This window comes from Streptopelia decaocto (genome assembly GCF_964273445.1).
Source record: "Streptopelia decaocto genome assembly, chromosome: 5".
NCBI classification, from domain to species: Eukaryota; Metazoa; Chordata; class Aves; order Columbiformes; family Columbidae; genus Streptopelia; species Streptopelia decaocto.
In genome coordinates this window covers 67,648,471-67,668,263 of record NC_138659.1, presented here as the reverse complement: position 1 = coordinate 67,668,263, position 19,793 = coordinate 67,648,471, and the positions used below count along the sequence as shown (strand labels likewise).

The 19,793-nt window shown below is 43.7% G+C and overlaps 1 protein-coding gene across 24 annotated transcripts in view; it reads right to left on the bottom strand.

Moving 5' to 3' along the window:
- Positions 1–19,793, bottom strand: part of TACC2 (transforming acidic coiled-coil containing protein 2) — a 144,037-nt gene that overhangs the window by 94,722 nt on the left and 29,522 nt on the right. For all 24 annotated transcript variants that reach the window (XR_014184176.1, XM_082053889.1, XM_082053910.1 and 21 more), the window contains one exon: positions 6,631–12,363. Coding sequence is in view for 23 of the 24 variants with exons in the window: in XM_082053889.1 (XP_081910015.1) it covers positions 6,631–12,363 (5,733 nt within the window). In the remaining variant the exon portion in view is untranslated. The remainder of the gene's footprint in view (positions 1–6,630; positions 12,364–19,793) is intronic.

Genomic DNA, 19,793 nt, shown 5'->3' with positions numbered 1-19,793 from the left:
AGCTAGGAGAGCATAACAATGTTATCATGCTAACAAATTCCAAAGATTTTACATAAGCTTTTGAGTGCCTTAAAAAAAAAACTAAAGGGCTTTATTGATTACACTGTTTGTGTTTCATTGGCCAAAAGAGCTACAAAAAACAGGCTGAAAAAGAACAAGAAAACCCCAGTTTGATGAGTTTCATTCTGATGAAGCAAGTGCTCCATGTTTTTCAGAGCATCATTTAAGAAGAGCAGCCAGGCTTTACAGGTTTGAGATTGGGAAACAATGAATTAGCTAAATTCCACTTGTCTCCATATCGTCTATTTTCTGAACTTGATTTTTTTTTTTATTAGTTGAAATATATAGACACCCCCCTCATTTAAGCAAAGCAGGGTAAGTGGTATTAGAGTGCTTGTAGGATGGTCTGGGTGAAGAAGGATCACGGGACTGTACAGCGTTCTCCCTGGTGGATTTGTTGGAGGCTCAGGGCCAAATTCTTTGCTGATATCATTCCACTGGAGCGGAGATTTTGGCCCAGCACTTACTGACTTTCAAGGGTAGGCTGCAGCCGTAGCCTTGTCTCACACAGCTGTCTTGAAAGGAATGTACCAAGAGGCAAAGAATGTAAATGAGTGAAATTAGATTGGAAACACCCTTGCAGGGTCTTAGGGCACTTTTGGACAGCTGGTTATTTCACGGAGGGCCGTGGATGGATGGGCAGGTACAGCACAGGGAGAGCAGGGACAAGGAAGGATTAAGCCTGGCTGAACAAAGACGAGTTCTATCAGGAAATGCTTAGGCTGGCTGGAGATCCCAAGCACATTTCAGCAAGGAGAACGAGATTAACATAACACACCAGGGCTGCTTCTTGACAGCAGCACAGAATGGTGGCACTCAGCATTTCACAGGGACCTTAGAATCCCTAACAATGGAGCCTTTGATTGGAGCAATTAACATTTCTACACTTAGTGCAATTTGAGATGCAGAGATTCTTATGGGCCAAAGAGATGCTTCTATAAGAATTAACCTGTCAGATACTGGTCAGAGTGAGTGTAGGTGAACAGAGTGCATACAGATCCATAAAGAAGAGTTTTTGACTTTTCCAGAGTACCCAAATGTCAAGGGGTAGCAATATCTAAATAAGCCTCACCTGCTACTAGCAACACTTATCTGAGCTTCCATATACCTGGAACAATATTGATAAGACAGGCTTCAAGGACACCAACGTAAAAGATAGCAGGAGGAAAAGCAGAAAGCAAAGGACGAGGCAAAAACTACAGAGTTCTGGCTCTTCAGCCATGTCTCCAGAGGAGTCTCCATTGAGCAGCACTAGTGCGATGCAAGCACGCCAAGATGCAGAAGAACTGGAAGGAAGCCACATCCAAGTCATGAAGAATATCCGTGTGTCTGTAATTGCTGTTCCCAGAGCTGCCCCCGGCGGGGTTCAAAGCTGGGGCTAATCCTACTTTGCATATTCTATTAGAAACAGGGGCAGTGGAACTTACTCCGTGGTATCCAAGTTTGCAAGAAGCCAGAAGACACAGATTTGGAATAGGGAAAATACGGGGGTCTGTAGGATATGCAAAAACAATTTGGAGAAAATAGGCAGCTTACTTGGAAGAAGCAAGGTGGAAAAATCCATCTGGAGAAAGCTAATCAGAAAAAAACACAGTAATCTGAAAGTAATTTTTAACTTAATGAGAAAAGAAGACAAAAATGGATGCTAAACTGCCTGTCCAGACATTGGACAAAGTATCAATATCCTTGCTGGATTTCTTTAGCAAATGCCTATATTTGATTGAATAAATGTAATTTCTTGAGAAATATAAGATGGTGTGTGAGAAAAGCAGCTCATGTATCATCCATCCATGTCAATACCTACCTAAAAATATGTGGCTACGATTCTCAAGAGTATTACAGAATGTTTTCAATACAGCAAGAAGTACCAGCGATTTGGCAGGACCAGAAATTAGTTACTTCTCTATTTTTGTGTAAATAAACTAAAAAGTAACCAGAATGGTATCACATAGCTAGTTTTCCACGGGACATACGATCAAATCAGCATTTTATAAATACTTTACACTGACTTAGATGCTGCCTAAAACAGCCGTTGGTTCAGTCAAGGGCATCCATGAGAACAGATGGCAAAACTCCATTTCCCAAAAGGCAAAGGGAGATGTTCATTTGGTGTGAACTTATCTTAATTTTTGCTCTTTCATGAGTCAAAAAATCCCCAAATTAAATATTGCGTGCTTCAGACAGACAAAATTCGCACAGAACTCCCCATCCAGTTTAGTTAAGGACACCAGGCTGAGCTGCTTGCATCTCCAAATGCACAACCGTACTGACAGTTGCACCTACTGAGGACAATGACAATAAGACAGGGGAGAATAAATACAAATAATTCAGATGCAAAGGGGGAAGAGCAGGAGAGAGAGACAAATAGCCTGATTCATTTTGTGCACTTCATGTACGTGTAAAACACCTTCAGATACTTTTCCCTTTGTTTTGTGATCCTGAGATGCTGCACACCTGAGCTAGTTCTGAAGTTCAAAAAATAAGGAAATAAAGCAAACTGCATAATCGCTGTTTTGATAAGTTCCCTTTTAACTCCAAACTCCTGTTTCAGATGCTAATTGCACAACGCCCTAATGCTCAAACCCACTTGACTGATCTGAAAAGCAGTTCAACATTCCATATCTCATCCAGCAAGACTGTTAAAATATTTAATACTGTATTTTCTATGCAGACAAAAAAGACCAAGTAAGTATTTACTAAGGAGCGAACACTCTTTCCTGACTTACTGAACTTGCCAATTTTTGCCGTCAAGAACGAAGCACGCAGCAAATCCAAATGTATGTCTGGGTCAACTTTAGAGATCTTGTCTCATTCATGCATAGGACATAAAGAGTGTTTTTCAAGCAGCTTTCCTGATGCCAGCTGCTGCAATGTACTTCCCATATCACAATACTGTTTAGATTTATAAGTGATGTGAGTCAATGCAATAGAACTCTCCGTTCTCTAAAAAACAACGGCAGTGACAGGAGTGTCTACAACATGGTTCTAGCACTGGGAAAGGGCAAACGAAGTTTCCTGCAGTGTCAAAAACTGTTAGGAAACAGGTGTCCACAAAGCACCACAGTGCCACAGCATCATCATCCTTTACATCCAGCTTTAGTGTCACTCCTATAGTGAGGAGCAGTTCGAGGCATAGGCAGAGAGGAAGGTTCAGGCACCACAGAGAATGAACGAGCATCTGCATGAGCGCAGCTCTGAAATCACCGCATCTGCTCTGGTGATCTGGCCGGCTGGAATTATAGAATCATTTTGGTTTGAACAGAACCTTGAGATTGTTGAGTCCAACTGTAAACCCAACACTGGCACTAAACCATGTCCCTAAGAGTCTCATCTACACATCTTTTAAACCCCTCCAGGGATGGTGACTCCACCACTGCCCTGGGCAGCCTGTTCCAATGCCCGACAACCCTTTCTGGGAAGAATTTTTTCCTAATATCCAATCTAAACCTTCCTTGACACAACTTGAGGCCATTTCCTCTTGTTCTATCACTTCTTATTTGGGAGCAGTGCCTGACCCCTCCATGCTCCAAGCTCCTTTCAGGCAGTTCAGAGATCAGAAGGTCTCCCCTCAGCTCCTGTTCTCCAGCTGAACCCCCCAGGTCCCTCAGCCGCTCCATCACACTTGTGCTCCAGCCCCTCACCAGCTCCGTTCCCTTCTCTCAACTCGCTCCAGCACCTCAAGGGCTTTCTTGTCATGGGGGCCCAAAACCGACCCCAGGATAGGAGGTGCAGCCTCATCAGTGTCCAGTGCAGGGAGAAAGGATTGCTTTGGCAGGATAAGCTGCAGAAGAAGTCGGCAGCCCCAGAAGCTCTGGGAACACTGAGCCTCCTGCACTTGAGGCAGGGGAAGGCTCGGGGTTTATTGCTCAGCCCTGCAGCAAGCTCAGCCCGTTCTGCTCTGCAAACAAACTGGTTCTTCTTGGGGGTGCAGAGCAAACCTCACGTCACTGCAAAACAAGTGTCACTACTCACAGCGCCCTTACGGCTCCCTGTGCTCTGCCCTCGCCAGCACAGCCCCAAGACAAGTCTGCGAGCAGCTCGGTAACCCTGGAACACCCAAAGGTCTGTTAACGAGCTGAGCCTTTTGCCAAACCAACAAATCAGCAAATGACGCAATCTGTTCTCCCTACCTTACAGATGCACATCTGGGAATGACTTCATAGGCTCCACTTCATAAAGCTCCCTCGGCACATTTTCCAAGAGACAATCGCAGTTTGCACGTACCAGACAGTTGAATTACAGTAGGTTGTCAAAAAAGTCCATGTCACCTCTAAACATATCTAAAATCTTGCTGTCATTTCCAATTTTGTTCCACACTCAGCATCTGCCGTACCCCACGATGCAAACAGGAGCATTTCAGTGGCATGAGGTGTAAGGATTCCCTGTACATACATCAACTTCCTTTCTCCCTTCTTAAAAGAATTAAGAAGTATGGGTGCAGACATCACAAAAAGGAGAAACAAATTCAGAAAATCCCACTTCCTTCTCCTAAATACAATGTACTTCTTACCACTATTTGTTTATTTATTTTGAGAGCAGGGAAGAATTCTTTGTCCATGGAGTTCTTTCCATCAGGCCCCTGATCCCCAGAGCCAGCTCTTAAAAATATGCACTGTTTTTTCATGGCTATAGTAGTTTGTCCTCTGTGAGGATTACAGGGCAATAAACTGGAAACCACTCTACAGCAACAAGGGTTGTGACTGGAGTAGACAGACTATGGAGCACAGCTTGAAATTTAACCATGCAAAATCACTTTTAAGCTCAGTTTTAATGCTTTCTCAAGCCTCTTTTGCATTATAAATGCATGTTCCTCCAGTAAATGAGTTTGATCAAAAGCAGAGACTCCTCTTGTACCTCTGAGAGTCCCCAGTGTCCAAGTCTACAACACTGCGATCGCATAGGGCTCTGCACACAGTGTTTCCACTCGATGTGTGCGACACCACTTAGAGCTGCAGCCCAAAAGCAGCAGCTGCCTGTTGATACAAACCCTCATGCTGGAAAAACAGGTGATAATGAATTCTTAAAGCATTTGCAAGTATTAAGCAACCACTCCACGAATTACCAGCAGCTGTTTCAAGAGCCCTGCCCTGCTTGCCACAGGTATTTATTTGAAGTATGATATACGCCCTGATATAAAACACATGTGTAGACACGTGTGTACTGCCCCATAGTCCCTTAAAACTTCTGAACTAGGCCATGCAAGCAATTTGTTTGGTCATTCCAAAGCTGTCCACACTGAAGTTTCCCATCATATAAAGGGAAAAAGAGTAAAAAAAAAAAAAAGGAAAGAGAGTGAAAGAGTTAAAGAGAAATACCAGGGTCTAATTTTCTTGTCATTTTATAAGCAAATCCTTAGTCATATAGCTGTTCAGACTTCCAATACTTCTAATGTGCATTTTGCTCATAAAATTAGATTGTATTCAGTCTCTGTCCCAGACTCACATACAACAGGAAGAGCTCCCTCACATTTTCACAAAAACAAAAACACTTCTGGTATATTCACTTACAACAAAGTTTTATCGCTTTAATTTTTAAGGAATGTGTCACTGAAACATTTTCCCTCCTTATTCAGATAAATCGTGTAATTTTTTGCTAATACTTAGATTCCATTTATGCAAAGCACTCATTGACACCGTCTGAAATAATTCAGCTTTTTCTGTTCTGCTGTCGTATTTCCAGCAGAAATATGTATTTCTGCTGCCTCCTCCAGTATGGGAAGGGAAGGATGGGGGCAAGAAAGTTGCTGAGGTTACAGAGAAAGCAGTGACACCACTAGATAAAGGGAAAGCACTGATTCTAAGATCATATTTCTTCCGAATTAACTGCACACCAGACTGAGAATTCGGCCAGCAAAGTAGAAACCCACAAGACAAACCAAACCACGAAAATATCAAACAAACAAAACCAAAACGGTCTTAACTTTCTTAAAGCAGTTACTGCTACATTTGGAAAATAAAAAAATCCAACAACTCTCAAGCTCCTCAAATCCCAGCTAAGAAGAATTCACGTCTAAAACAACTCCATGTCATTAGAAACACTGAATAACACAGTGATCAAAGGCACTGTCAATACAATTACACTACACGGGAGGATAAGAGGGAGGCCTAGACAACTAACAGTGTAATTGGGTTAAACTGTAGGCTTGCTTTTAAATACTACAATTCACCAAATGAGTGCTGCAGGTCGCATTTAACTAGGTCACCAAAACTTAGGCAAAAACCTACTAACTTAAGGCTAGGGAAGTGCTATTTGTTTGTCTAACTTTAGGCTATGAGATGTGCACACTGGGGAGCGTGAGCAAATCTACACAGGGAAGGGCAGGAATCTGGACCAGCACATGGAACAGGTAAGAATTGTGCTCCTCAGGTTTTAGGACCCCTCTGCCCTTACAAATTGCTTCAGGTTTTTTCCACTTAGTCCACATTTAGAAGCAACAGAAATTTAGTAGAAATTTAAGAACAGAGTAACTGCCATGCCCTCCCAAACAATGGGTAACCGCCTTGAAAACTGTATCCCTATCCAGCCCCAGGGTCCTGACAACCATTTCACATAGTAATTTAAAGCAAATACCTTTCAGCAGGTGATTCTGCGTCCTGAAGTTCATCGAGGTCAGGGTTCTTGGGCTCAGTTGATGCAAGCGGTGATAGCTTTCTTTTGGTATCCTGAAGTGAGCTTTCATCTTCCGAATTCATCTTGTTGGGCTGATTTTCAGCAACAGTGGCATTTGTGCATGCAGAATCCTCACCCTGCTCCATCACAGAAATGGCTGGAGAGTGATTTTTGTCCAGGTCTGACTCCTGCTCTTCAGTGCTCCTGTTTAAAGCTAAGTCACCTTCCCCAGTGACTAACATCCTTGCAGTACCTGTTTCAGGCATGTCTCCAGGTTTTTCTTTACCTATTTTTGCTGTGCTTAGCACTGTGTCGCTGTTTTCTTTTACATCTCCCCCAGCCACATTGCTAGATTCAAGTTTAAATACAGTTTGCAAGCAATCTTCCTGGCTTACTTCATTTTTTAAGTAATCTATTAACCCGTGCACATTCACTTCCTTTGCTTGTTGTGCGTCTTGTGAATTTTCTGATGTTTCCAAGCATTTCCTATTTAATGGATCATCCTGTATCATCTCCATGTCACTCTGAGACTTAATGTCATGCATAAAATTGCTGTGAACGTTTGTCTCCTGGGTTTCCCCAGGTGACACATTAAAGTTGTCTGGCAATTTTTCATGACTGTAAGATCCTCCCGGGACAAGTGTTGAAGCTGCCATGTCAGAGATGCTCTTGGCAGTGTCTGGATCGCCGTGCTCACATTTCTCCTGTTCATTTGGCTTAGGATCCTGGCACTGTTCAGTAGGAAGACTTACATCCTCTTCAGATGAAGCTGGTTCTGCACCACACTCTGTAATTAAGTTATTTCCCTCTGCGGTAGCAGCATCTTCTAAGTCACCCTCCTGCACATCGCCCGTGGAGATAACAGCTACCGTGGGTTGCTGCTTATTGTCAGAATATTCAGGGAAGTTCTCAGCAGCTGCCCCATCAAATGAAGCCAGTCCTTGCTTCTTTATCTCTAAGCTTATTAGCGATTCAGGATCACTGCCACCAGCACACACGTCTTCCTTTCTTTCCATCTCACTGCTCTCTGGATGCTCCGTGGTTTTGTGCGGCTTTCGCAGGTTTTCCAGGGCGCGTTCAGCAGGTGCGGTGCCATCCAAGCTGGGGATCACCTCTAAACAGCCACTGGGCTGCGTGTTTTTCTCAGCATCCCGGAGACTTGCTGGTGGCAGCTCTGCCACCGTGTTCTGTTGTTGCGGAGATTTACCTTCAGCAGCTCTGCAGGAGTTCTCAGTAGCTAAAGACAACTCTTGCCCCTCTGCTTCTGGGGTGCCCCCGGGAGCTCCTTCACCCTCCTTGTTTGATTCTGAAAAGTTCTCAGCACCGCACAGTTGTGCTGTGTCCTCGGCCGCTGGACTCTGCGTGAAGCCTGCATGGTTTTTGGACAAAAGTTGGGGTAATTCAGCACTCAGTGTGCTGTGGACAGTTGTTTTAAATATCTGGCTGATCTGGTCCCTAAAGCCTGGGAGGCTGGAGCCGATGTCCAGGGAGCTGCAAGTCAGAGCCTCATGCTCCCTTCCAGAGTTCTCCGCAGACTGCTCAGAAATACTGATCTCTGCCCCGCTTATGCTATTATTCTCTTCTGAAAGCTCTTCCATTTTTTCTGAATTCCCAGGTTTCTCTAAGATCTTACTGCACTTGTCATCTCCGCTGATATTGGTTGCAATTTCCTCATTACAGCCTCCTTGTTTACCCGCAGATGAAAGGCTCAGCAGCTTCCCTTCTAGAGCACGGAGAGCGAAGAAAGACTCTGCTGAACTGTCACTTTGCTGTGCTTTGAAGTTTACCTCACTTTTTGTTTCTTTGGATTTAATTGCAGAGATCTCTTTCTTCAGCTTCTCACAATTGAACTGTGATAAGTTTCCTGTACTTTGCCCCAAATTTAAAGTCTCTGGCAGGGCTAAACTTCTGCCTCCATCACCCTGAAAACTTCGGTCTGGAGTATCTTTTTCATTCACACCCATACTCCCCGCAGGGCTGTTTTCTGAATTTGCTGTTTTACCTGCGTTTACCCTGGGTGAAGGACCCAAGTGCTCAGACACCTGAGAACCTGCAGCCATCTGCAAATTAGAGTTTCCTTCTAAGGCGTTTTGGCATGCTACAAATTCCAGCTCATTCTTTAGTAATTCCCCTCCGGTGCCACTGTTCATATTGGTTCTGGTTTGCTGGTTGGGAAGGCCGAGCGCAGAGGTCTGTGCTGTAAAATTTGCTTGACAATAACCAGGCTCCTCTGGTGTCTTTCGATCACAGCTGGATTTATACAACTTATCAGGGGGAATTACTTCCCCATGTGCCTGTAATGGTGAAGGAGATCCTTGTGCCCCTGGACCTTTATCACTTTTCACGTTGCTTGTTTCTGTGACAAAAGCACCATCCTCACAACTTTCCATCTTTCCATCTTCCTGCATGATCCCCCCATCAGCAGTCACACCTTCAATTTTTCCTGATTTTTTTGCCATTAATGGCCTTTTCCCTTGAGTTTCTGGATGAGATATTTGAGGCCCATTTTTCTCAGAATTATCAGAAGTACGTGCTATTTCTGTATCACTTGGCAAAGCCTGTGATATGTTAGTGGCACTTGCTGAATTCTGCATCCCAGGAAGGGCGTTTATAGCAGCAGCACAGCTCTCACCAGTGTTATCCTTTATCCAGCATACGCTGCCTGGCTGTTCATTCTTGTCAGATTCTTTAGAAAACGTATCGGCGTGACACGCTGCTTCATGCTGACTAGCTGAGATCAAAGAATTATTACCCTGCTCGGGCTTGTTGGAGTTTTGCTTACTGCGGCAGTTTTCTTCTGCCTTGAGATCAGTTTTGTTTTGCTGGTTGCAATCTTGCAAATTAAGCATGGTCACACCAGAAGTATTTTGCCCGTGTTTGCTGCTGCACACACCCCCTGACACCAGGGCACTGCTTTTATCCTTCTCCTTCGCTTTTGCCGTGTCAGAGTCGCATTGGATCGGTGCTGCACCTGGCACAGAAAAGTCTTTATTAAGGTTGTTTGAAATGTTTAGAGGTATTTCTGGTATGTCGCTGTGATCATTTAGGTCCAATGGCTGTTCAGGTTTTAGAGCCCTTTCTTTGTGTTCCTGATCATCTGCTCTTGTGACAGTTGTCAGGCTGCTCTGCTGCTCCTGTTGTTCATCTCCTGTATTTGAAATGCAGTCACTGTCGCCAGCAAAAGGCAGTGACTTCTCCATTTGCTCCGCTTGGGGAAGAGCAGCTGGAACATCTGCATTTTCCTGCAGCTCTCCGATGCTGCACCCCAGGGCCCCCGAGGAGCCACACGTGTCACTCTCAGAGGGGCAGCTGTTTCCACTGATGTGGCCGTCACCCCCGTCCTCCTCATGAACTTGCTGAGGAGTGAGATCTGAAGTACCAACCACAGCTTGGGAGGTTTCTGAACAAGCCATTGCCATGTTTCTGTGACCTTCTGTAGCCACTTGCTCCAGCGTACCTTCCATCGCCACATCTGATTCACACTCACTTTTCAGCGCCAAACCTGTGTCCTCCACTAAACTTTTCGATGCAGTTGGGTGCTTATCCTGTTGAACATCCTTATTTTCTTTACCATCGACAGCACTGCCTGGTCCTTGCTCTGGATCCCTGCAAGGCACATCAGCAACGTCTTTGCTTTCTGAAACCCGTGAGGCCACCTCAGTTTGTAAAGCCACACGACTCTCAGTCCCTGCCAACCCATTCAAGCCCTGGAGCTCGAGTTTTGATGCGGACATTTTTGCACTCTCTTCTAACTTGCTATGGGTCTCTGTTTTTTCTGGACTCTCCAATTTGCATTCAGATTCTAACACAGTTTCTCTAGCAAAAGCCTTTTCCCAGGGTTCATCCTGCTTACTCTGCTTAATATTATTGTTCTGAGGGTGGAGGAGCAGTGAACTGTGTGCACTGGCTAAACAAACCTTTTCAGCCCCGCTACAGCCTGGCTGGCCTGAAGTTTTGTCTTCTGCCTCAGTACTAAAGCAATCAAAACTCAGCGGACATTCTTCCCTTGGAAACTGTGGTGAACCCACGAGCTTATTCTCCAGGTCACCTCTGGCAGCTGTTTTCTCTTTACTCATGTGTTGTTCAGGTTCACAACCAAGAGACTGTGCATTGCCTTTGGGTGATTTAAAGTTACTGTGTAAGTTCAGAGGCTCTCCTCCAACCTCTTCCCGTAGGTCACCTGTTGAAGTCTTTTCACAAAGACTGAATTCTTCAGGACTGTGTTTCAAGTAGGTACTTTCTGTGTCCTGGTCATGGCTACTAACAGAGTTCAATAGTTGCCTTTCTGGCCCACTTGACCCCTTAGGTAATTCACTGGTTTCTATCACTTGTGCCTCTTCTGTTCGGATTTTGTTTTTCTCTCCTATTAGACTTGCCTCAGTTTCTTTTTGATTTGTCTCTGTGGATCTGCTCAGAGAAGTATTTAATGCATATGCGTCCAGTAATAATCCTTTATCTACCAGGGAATTTTCCTTGGTGGGACTGATAATGCTTTCTGTTTCAGAAAGTATGGTGCTTTCTCTAGACACATCATCAGCTTTTATAATTTCGTTGCTACGGGCTTCATCTTTTGGGCTTTCAGTCGTGACAGCCGATTTTTGTTCCTCTTCTCGCTTAAATGATAAAGGCACACTGAAAAGCTCAGCACTAACAAGCTCAGCCTCCTTTTGAAGCTCCCTTTGAAAAACAGGTTTGTTTTTGTCAGAGGCTGTTTTCACTGCTTCACTCCTCACTGCATCTCGAGAGTCATTTCCAGGCACATATTCCCTCGAAGGCTCTTCAGGTTTTGGTACCAAGAAGAGATTTGGAGGGTTAGAAGGCAATTCTGACATTAAAGTACAGGCTTCTGACTGCTCCCCTTTGCTTCCAGATAGAGCTGGGTTTGCCTCATCCCCTTTAGCCGTTGTTACAGCCCCCATCTGTAGATTACAGACTTCACTGATCTCAGCGAAGCCCTGAACATTCACAATTGCTCCAAATTTTTCACTGTCTGAGCCTCCTGTTGCTGGATAATTTAGGATTAAGGTTTCCTTTTTCATTAGCACACCCTCTCCACCATCTGTGTTCTGTCTACCTTGCTGCATTACAGTTTGAGGCTGACCTACTTCCAAAACTGCTCTCTCCTGAGCAGTAAAATAATCTCCTGCTTCTTTACCCTGGGGAAACGTGCTGCCCTGGGCTTCCCTCATGTCACCCAGCTGGTCACCCTGCCAGAGCGATCCTAATTCACTCAAATTCATTTGCGCAGCGCCTTGCATTTCTGTAATTGCCGCAGGAGGGCTGGGCTCCAGCCGTGGGTTTCTGGGATCATTCTCACTGTTTTCCTTACAAGCTGCAGCAATGTAATCACATTTTGGGCCTCTGTCCACAGGTACGGTGTGTGCTGTTCCTTCTCCTTTGTTGTCCGCTGGACCTGGGGATGGCACTGCTTCATCGCAATTCGAGGTTGGTAACTTGTCATTGCTGCTGGCGAGATCTGCTGTGACGTGTTCTTTGGCACAGTGTGCTGAAGGCACCGGGGCAGGCAGACTTCCCCCTCTTGCTTCAGTTGCCTGCTTTAAGTAATTAGAGCTCGTTTGTCCTCCGTGTTCTTGAAAGATCCTGTTCTGTCCTGTCACCTCTGAAGACACCACGCTTGAAATTGGATTGCATAAATCTTCAGCGCTGTAGCTACTGGTGCCTTCATTACTGATGCTGCCAACAATGGAAATGTTTATTTGTTTCACGTCAATAAAGAAGCAAAGAATATGAAGCAAAGAATAAAAACAATTCATGCCATTGATGTTTCAAAGCCATGCAATACATGCACTGAGAAGCTGATAATGTGCTTTCAGGAGCTAAACCATCAGACACATACTACAGTGGTTTAAATGTTCATTATTTTGGAAAACACGTTCCCAGTCTTACCTGACAGCCACCACGCTCGTGACCAAAATCTGTCTTAATTAAACATGGGGAGAGGGGACATACATCTAACAAACTAAAGAAGCAACGTGGGGACAAGTGACAAAAATACTGGAAAAAAGCATCAGTACCTCAAATAAAGGCTTTTAATTTCTGCTTCTATGAGACTATTTTGTCCAAAGCTAAAGGCCGTGTGATCTATAGTAACTGCTGTTATCTGGCGATACTTCTGTTGTGTAGCAGAAGATTAAGAAGGGCCCATCTGTTGAATGTTTTCTCCAGCTAATCAGCACAGTTGGTTCTCTCTGAAAGGTGAAAGGTCTCACCCTGCCAAATGACGTTGCCATACAATAACACACGCCCTACGAGGTCATTTTATTGCTTTATTGTTTGATTTCAGTGCATATAAGCTATAACTATATATATGATCTCTCTCCCCACCCATTGAAGATTAGATAGAAGTAGAGATGATGTGTGTGCACTAACTGCAGAGACGGAGAAGTTATTTTTAATACTTCTCATGTGCACTGTGTGGCCCTCAGTTTTCACATCCAGGTTTGTAGGTGATAAAATAGTTTAACCTTGTTCTCTCCCTCACCTCCCTGGGCATATTTTCACTGCCTTAGATAACATGGAGTGAAATATCAATTCAAAACTGAATGTAGAATTGTACCTAGGAGAAAGGGGCATGGTTTACTTGACAAGGAATTCCAAAGCAAGATCCAAGAAGCGTCTGTCCCCTTCTCTGCCCAAGTTTCACACACAAAACACTTGATGGAGGAGTGAGCCAGTGCCCAGATGTCAGGTCCCTGCAGCTCAGGTCTGTCTTAGATCCTAAAAACCTCCTTCTGAGTCATTACAATGGAAAATCATAGAATCATAGAACAGTTTGGGTTGGAAGGGACCTTCAAAGCCCATCCAGTGCCCCCCCTGCCATGAGCAGGGACATCTTCACCAGCTCAGGTTGCTCAGAGCCCCGTCCAGCCTGGCCTGGGATGTCTCCAGGGATGGTTCATCCACCACCTCCCTGGCCAACCTGGGCCAGTGTTTTACCACCCTCATCATAAAAAATTTCCTAGTCCTTAAAGAGCTATTGAAATTTGCCTATATTTGGGTTAAGCCTTAAATTCAAGGTAAAATATCCATACCATACTATTAATTTATAGTTTAAACAAATTTCAGCAATCCCTGGCATCAGTTTGTACATTTAATCTATAACACCAATACATTTTATTTAAACTTTAAAAATTATTTTGCTCCCTTTTTTTTCAATTTGATTTTCCTAGCACATGATAGACACCCATCCATACAAATCTTACTGACACTGGGAACAACAAGAGTGGCAATGCAGTATCTGGTGTTTGCTGGATCACTGACAACATGAGGTATGATGGGACATGAACAAACAACGAGGAGATGCCAAGAGGCTTCCCCTAAGGAGGGAACAGACTTTATCATTTGACATTAACTTTGCACTCAGGGACTCTTAATTAGAGAAGAAGGGGCAGATACCACAACACTGAGTTGGGGAGGGAAAAGTGGGAGTCAATTGCCATTCCAGCTTTTTGTTTGTGCTGCAGGTTTATCTTCCTACAGATTAAATTGCTCTTTAGCAGTTGTGTGCGCAGGGTTGTTCAACCTGGAAGCAATGCTGCTGTCAGACACATGGCGTTCAGGGCAAGAATAAGGGTGGGTGCAGGTTGGGGGAGGTGAAGTCCTCTAACCTTTGTGAAACCGAGTGTTAGAAAAGTGGAAGACACCACCTACAATGACAGTTTCTCCTTATCGCTTACCTTTAACCTACAATTCTTTACTTGCCAATCCCATCTGAGTTAGAAAAAGCATGGTAATAAATGTGGGATTGAAACATTGTTAATGTTCATCACAGAGGCAATACATCATTATATTTTTGCATTTTGCACATTTCAGCTGACTGAAATTTCTCTAAGATCTTTACAGATGTTACTTCTTTGTTACATTAGATTTCTATTTGCACCTATTAAATATGAAACAGTTCCAAATACGTCTGCAGTGGCTAAGTTTTTGGAATACAATTGCTAAACCCATGAACTCTCTACTGCTGAGTAAAGAGTCATAGTAGTAAATCTGTGACTTAGCAGGTTCAAGGGCAGATAAACTAAGCTGTTCAGCAATATGAACCAACTAATACAATTTTTCTGGTGTTGGATAATGCCAAAAACTTGTTCATTTTACTCAGGAGTGGATGAAGGAATTGGGACAATTTTGTAATTAATTTGTGCTGAACAGGATTAAAATGACAGTGCTGGCACATGCTGTGACAGCAACTTAAACTGTGACTTTTGGGATGAAGTAGTACACATTCATTGTCTGTGCTACTTCAGCTAGCTTCAATATTTTAGTCAGGACATAACAGAGAATTGAAAGATTCAAGTTTCCAATCATAATAAGACACATCCCCACTGGCCTGTTCGGATATCTCCATTTACGTTTCTCTTTCTGATGTAGGTAACGAAGGAAACTATACAGGGAACATATCCTACAACTTCCTTTTCATTTCTTGTAATCTTTTCTGCCTGCAAGACACTGCTGGGGTGAGGCAAACATCTGTTGGGAATGACTTAAGCACAGTTGATCTGCTTTAGGGCAGAAGGATGGACTAGATGACCTCTTCAGGTCACACCTAGTCCCATTATCTTCCACTCTTTTTAAAGGGAATAACACTATAGGGAAATGACACCACATGCTGAAGATAATTCCCCCGAGTAAAACTCAACCTACATGAAAACGTATTAGTAATCAATAATTACCAGCAGAGAACATGTATTTTCAGACAACGCATTCAATATTATCAACATGAAGCTACGACCCTAAAAGTTGCGTGTTTTTAAATACAGGATAATAAAATGTGTTCTCTTTTGTGGTTACTTGATCTCTTTTGTTTGTAACCTGAACTAGCTAGCCGTATTTAAGGGGAAAATTAATTCATATTTAAAATAAAACATGCAAATGACAAAGCATAAAAGAACATCAGAGTTTCTCGTAGTTCATGTACAGCTGAGGACATGAGTTATTTTGCTAGAAAAAAATTGCTGCACATATTTTATGATATGTTGAAAGAAAGAGAAAACGCAGTCATTCAAAGACCTAGATGCATATGTAATTTGAAATATGCAAGTGTCCTGCTGCACTCAAGAGTTATCAAAGGGAACTTTTCCCTTATCTTAAGAAGTTAAGCGCACAATTTAGGATTTGCAAGTTCAAGGTCTTAACATACTGACCATATGAATGTTACCCTTCCAGTCACAACATCAACTAACAATGAGTTAAATCTTTACATGTGCGAAGCGTTTGTTTTGCATAAATAATTACTGAGAAATTGCTTGTTTGGAAGCACATTGTAAATTTACCAATTAATTTTTAATACCTGTAGTTCTCCTCTTCAACCTTCAAAATATATTGTGGCAAGTTCAAATTATCCTGGAACAAATTGAAGAGTACTGCCCAGTTACCGAGATGTTTATTAGGACAGCACCGCCTGGTTTGTGTTTAGGGTGTGAATCTATAAAGGATGTTAAGAAATCAGTGATTTATGGTGCATTTCCCACAAATAGTTCCAGATTAAGAGCCATACCAGATCTACCAGCCTGAAATTGGAACTTCCATTACTCGGTTTTACCATCCATAGCAAAGGCAAGGGGACAGAAGATAAAAGCAGCAGCAGCTAGACAAAAACTCTTTGACTGGTGTTTACTATCTGCAGGGAAACTGGAGGGGTTGGGGGTAGAAACACCCAAAGATGTTAAGCCTGCTTGATAAATGACAAGAAATGATGTTCCAACAACAGAAAGTCGTAGATAACTTGAAACTTCCTTTCCTTATGTTTTTGCTTTCCTTCTGAAACATGCAATATTTGTTGAAAGGACAGGCAGCCTTTGCAAACCGGTCATGCTTATGAGGGAAAAAACACCAAGTGCTGATGGAACCCAGAGGTCACGTATGGCTGCCATCCATACTGATGTAACCCCCAGCCTGAGTGATTGTGTTCCCAGGAGGATAAGAGCCTGAAATCCGAGGATGAATTTAGAAAGCACTGAAGGGGACAAATGCACAGGCAGCTCTGCAACTGTGGCACACTTAGAGCTGCTTCTCAAATGTTTCTGTTCTGTTTCCCCTGACACACGAGAGATCGGCGTCTACATTTTGAGTTTACACATTTGGACACATAGTGGAGGACTTAAAGAATCCGGCACTTCAATCTGTCCCTAAGAGGTTCTGAAAGTTAATTAGGAACGTGGAAATAATTTTCACATCCCCTTTAAAAAAAAAAGAAGCCGGAGTTTTAAAGGCAGAGCAAGTCACTATTTGAACTTCTCAGTGTAAACAAACACATGAGAAATCCATCATCGCTAAAGGGCTGCTAACAGCAGCCAGCTTCCCCCGCCCTCCCCGAATATCTAAGCTTTCAGGAAAAAGTGAAGCAGGAATAATGATCTATATGACCCTCCTGGGAACTCTCCTCCCCTTCTCCCCCCACCCTCAACCACTTTTCGCCTCCTTGTTCCACACACAAAATAAAATGCCGGGCCTGCAGTATTTTAAGTATGACCGAACTAAATCATTCTAACATTTAAAAAGGAAGCTGTACTACTGCTGCAGCAAACATGGCCAGATCTTCAATTCCGGTTCCATAGCCGGCTCCTGGTCCCTGTTGGAGACGTGTGGGGGGTCAGCAGGCAGCACGGCACCGAGCGGAAGGTCCCATGGGACATGCGGCAGCTCCAGCAGTGGCTCCGAGGGTCCCACAGGATCTGTGCTCAGCACTTGAGGTGGGAGAGCAGCCAAGTTCATCCATGAAAAGTGCTTATTCCCCTGAACAACTACTGGGTGTGTACCTTTTAATAGAATCTTAAGATGGTTTGGGTTGGAAGGGACCTTCCAAACCCATTCAGTCCAACCCCTGCCATGAGCAGGGACATCTTCACCAGCTCAGGTTGCTCAGAGCCCCGTCCAGCCTGGCCTGGGATGTCTCCAGGGATGGTTCATCCACCACCTCTCTGGGCAACCTGGGCCAGGCTCTCACCACCCTCAGGGGCAAAAACGTCTTCCTTGTACCTACTCTGAAACTACCTTCCTTTACTTTACAACCATCTCTCCTCGCCCTATCGCAACAGGCCCTGCTAAAACATCTGTCCCCATCTTTCTTATCGGCCCCTTTTAAGTACAGAAAGGTTGCAATAAGGTCTCCTCAGAGCTGCTCTTCTCCAGCTGAACACCCCAACTCTCTCAGCCTGTGCTCCCAGAGCTGTTCCAGCCTCAGATCACCTTGGTGGCTCCTCTGGCCCCTGTCCAGCAGGTCCGTGTCTGTCCTGTGCTATGGGCTCCAGAGCTGGACCCAGGACTCCAGGTGGGGTCTCACCAGAGCAGAGGTGGGGAATCACCCCCTCCACCTGCTGGCCACACTCCTTTTGATGCTGTCTCTGCTTTTTCCTAAACCTGCCAGAAAAAAAAATGCTTTTCCGGGGTAGAGTTGTCCAGCTAAGGATTCCTCAGGCATTTTCCTGTGTGTGCGCACAGGAAGACACGGTTACATCTCACTGAGACACTGAGGCAAAGCCTGAGGCTTACTAACTATTCTATTTCTTCAGCATTTTTATTTCACATGGAAAGTTTGCAGATTAATTGCTGACAGTGTTACTTTTCAGCATACAGGACTAGTGAGAAACAGGTAAAAAACCTTGGACTGAAACAGGGTATTTTAAAACAAGTACTAGACATTACGAATTCTAAACCATAAGCATTTAGAAGTGATGGAAACAATTTCTGAGAATTTGCGGAGGTTGGAAGAAAGACACCTAAAAGACTGGAAAAAAGCCAATAGTAGTTTTCCACTCCATCCCAAGATGGTAGGTCATACACTCTAGGACTGTAAGAGTTCACTTCAGGGCGGAAAAGATGTGTTCAAAGCAGCATACGGGAGCGAGTTAAAAATAAACAGCCGGGAATCTGAAACTTCAAAGATTTTCCGTTTATTGTCTTTGTTTCTATTTTGGCAGGATCTAACTTAGAAGCCACGCAAAACAGGCATGTGGCGGCAGCTTCAGGAGTAAGGCGAAATAAAAAGTAATTGCCTGAGCTCCTGCCCATCTAATTTGTTTCCTGAAACAAGAATCTCGTGAATCCCTTCAAGCTGACTCATCCATGTAACATTCAGTTCACAAGAGTCATAATTTTGCATGCCCAAGTGCAAAGCTGTTTTAGCCAGCTAGAATATAAGCCTAAGCGTTCTTGGTACTTCCATTTTGAAAAGTGATGTCTAAAGTACTGCAGCTATGCCGTTTTTGAGTAACGCATTGAAAAACCACGCAAATTGGTCACAGAACAATATAGAAATACCTATACTAATATTAAAAAAAAAAAAGCGCAATACTGCATTTGCTGCAGCCAAACCACAAATATTCAAACGTCAAGATAAGAAACCTCACCCCACAGTCTCTGTTACTTACTCTGACCCATTCTAACACCAGTTTGGAAGGCTTAATATGCTGGGTGGGCGACAGCGTAGCCTTGCGTTAATCACCTGTACTCAGCCCGTTGTTTCAAACCACACCAGTGTGTAACTACTTGCTTCTTAACACAGTCTGCCAAAAGGCACATGCAGGAATTGCTGACACTAATGTAAACCATCGCGCACCACACCTCCGCTCCAGCGTTTGTTATTTTTCCATTCATGCTTCGTGCTCCTCATCCTGCTCAGAGCTGGAGCCTCCACTTTTGCTTCCACTGAAATCCAGACCCACAGAGAGAAAATTATCTGGCCCACATGACTTCTGGCTTCAGATCAGACTCTACTAACCGGCTATTTCTACCACTGGAGTGGGAAGAAGAAACACACTTGCTACTTTGAGATTAAAAACTAAATACTTTGAAAAACCACTGTTATGGGTCCTACAGTATCAGTACTAACTGTGGCAGGTTTTGAAATAGAATAGCAAGGGTACAATAATTTAAAGGTTAAATTCTGCTCTGTCCCAGTATGCCCAAGTCAGCATATAAGTTTTGCAATATGTTTAATAGATTTCTGCATGCTCAAGGGAGAGAATGTCAGTAAGGCCACAAACTTCGTCAGTCCAAGGTTGTACAGTGTTGCAGTTCTAAGTACACAGTCTAATACTCTTCATTTTGCAGTTTCACAAAACTCTAATTTGCAGGAATGTTACTCATGATAGGCCTACATTTAA